Source organism: Aegilops tauschii, chromosome 6 (assembly GCF_002575655.3).
Source record: "Aegilops tauschii subsp. strangulata cultivar AL8/78 chromosome 6, Aet v6.0, whole genome shotgun sequence".
NCBI lineage: Eukaryota > Viridiplantae > Streptophyta > Magnoliopsida > Poales > Poaceae > Aegilops > Aegilops tauschii.
The window spans coordinates 28,416,319-28,417,989 of record NC_053040.3 but is presented as its reverse complement, the minus strand read 5'-3'; the positions used below and the strand labels follow the sequence as shown (position 1 = coordinate 28,417,989).

At 39.7% G+C, this 1,671-nt stretch overlaps 1 protein-coding gene across 1 annotated transcript; it reads left to right on the top strand.

The window, feature by feature from the left end:
- On the top strand, window positions 1-1,238 carry LOC123494426 (uncharacterized). The gene is made up of 3 exons (XM_045230276.2): window positions 1-325; window positions 411-480; window positions 1,235-1,238. Exons 1-3 carry the CDS (start codon window positions 1-3, stop codon window positions 1,236-1,238), a joined length of 399 nt encoding a protein of 132 aa, XP_045086211.2.
- The last annotated feature ends 433 nt before the right edge of the window (window positions 1,239-1,671 follow it).

Genomic DNA, 1,671 nt, shown 5'->3' with positions numbered 1-1,671 from the left:
ATGGCAGCAGATTACCTGAAACCTAAGGACCCAAACTTTAGTAGTGTGCACCCAAGGATTCAAAAGGATAGAAGGGCTTATCCACATCTTAAGGACCGCATCGGCGCACTAGATGGTACTCACGTCAGAGCTACCATTCCTGCTGGCGACGAAGTTAGATACATTGGAAGGTCAGGATCAACAACACAGAATGTTCTGGCAATATGTGATTTTGACATGCATTTCATGTACACTTCAGTTGGTCAACCCGGCTCTATGCATGATACCGGTGTCTTGTATCATGCAATTGAAGCTGACAAAGATACCTTCCCTCATCCTCCAAAGGGTTAGTAGTTCCTATAATAATTTCTTTTATTTAAATTCTGTAAACAAATCATAGGCCTTACATGCAATTTGCTTGTTGTTTGTAGGTAAGTACTATCTTGTGGACGCGGGCTATCCTAATAGACCTGGATATCTCGCACCTTACAAGGGGGAAAGGTACCACGTGACTGATTTTCAACGAGGTGTGGCGCCAAGAACACCTAAGGAGAAATTTAACAAGATACACTCATCCAAGCGTAATGTGATCGAGAGAGCGTTTGGTGTGTGGAAAATGAAGTGGCAGATTCTACTAGAGATGCCCAATTATTCAGTTGAAACTCAAAAGATGATAGTGGCTGCAACTATGGCCCTCCACAACTACGTTCGATATCATGATAAGGGGGATCTTCACTTTCTTCGAGTCGACAGAGATCCCAACTATGTCCCAACTATCCCTTCAAGGTATCAACGGTATGCCATCCCTCCGAATGCATCGGATGCGTCAACCTCGGAGACTAGTGATAAAGACATGGACCGGTTCCGTAATAGACTAGCAACTGATATTGCTCTTGGTTGGTGACTTCCAGTTCTGCTATAAATGTGAGTATACTAGTTTCTACAGCATTCATGTGTTTTTATTTGCTACAATTCTTTAGTTTTTACCTTGCTTGATAAATTCATGCTTTCTCATAGATGACTGGTCGTAAAGTTAAACAAGTGAATGTTGTCTCCAAACATGTCGAAACTGTTCACTGTCTTTGTCAGTAGCTGAAATATTAGTCACAATATTACTTGTCATTTATTTCCTTGTAGCAAGATGCATAAGTCTAGAATCCAGAAGATGTTCTTAGCTAGTTCAATCACAACATGATTTGCTTCTTTCACAATTGATATGTATCTGTACCTATTAACAAATTTCGTAATTTTGTAGGTGAAACCATCCGAAGCAGAGTATATATGTTTTTAGTTCTATTCAAGCAATCACCAGCATTGCATAAAGGTTTTCATGTGTTGAAAATTGTTTCTGCAGGACCTCCACTGGACTAGAGTGATGTCTACAAAGTACATGTGTTTATGCTGCCTTTGTTTGTGTTTATCTTATGAAAAATCCTATTTGTCTATGTTGCTAAAATCATGTAATTTCAGCAAACTCATGCTGAATCGTTCTTGTGCGATAAAGTGAATTTTTGCACAAAAAAATTATGTGTGAAACTTCAGCATTATTTTCAGTAAACTCAGCATATTTGTGCATTTTTTCTGCACTATGTTGCATCATTGGCACAACAAGTGATCCACGTACTGACCAGTATCAAACCAGCTTGATGTGTTGTGGGGGGCCTGTAATCCAGAGTGCAAAGTGGAGTTAGT

Coding starts and splice junctions, on each gene's coding strand:
- LOC123494426 (XM_045230276.2), top strand. CDS start 1: ATGGCAGCAGATTACCTGAAACCTAAGGACCCAAACTTTAGTAGTGTG. Junction 326..410: donor CTTCCCTCATCCTCCAAAGG/GTTAGTAGTTCC, acceptor TGTTGTTTGTAG/GTAAGTACTATCTTGTGGAC.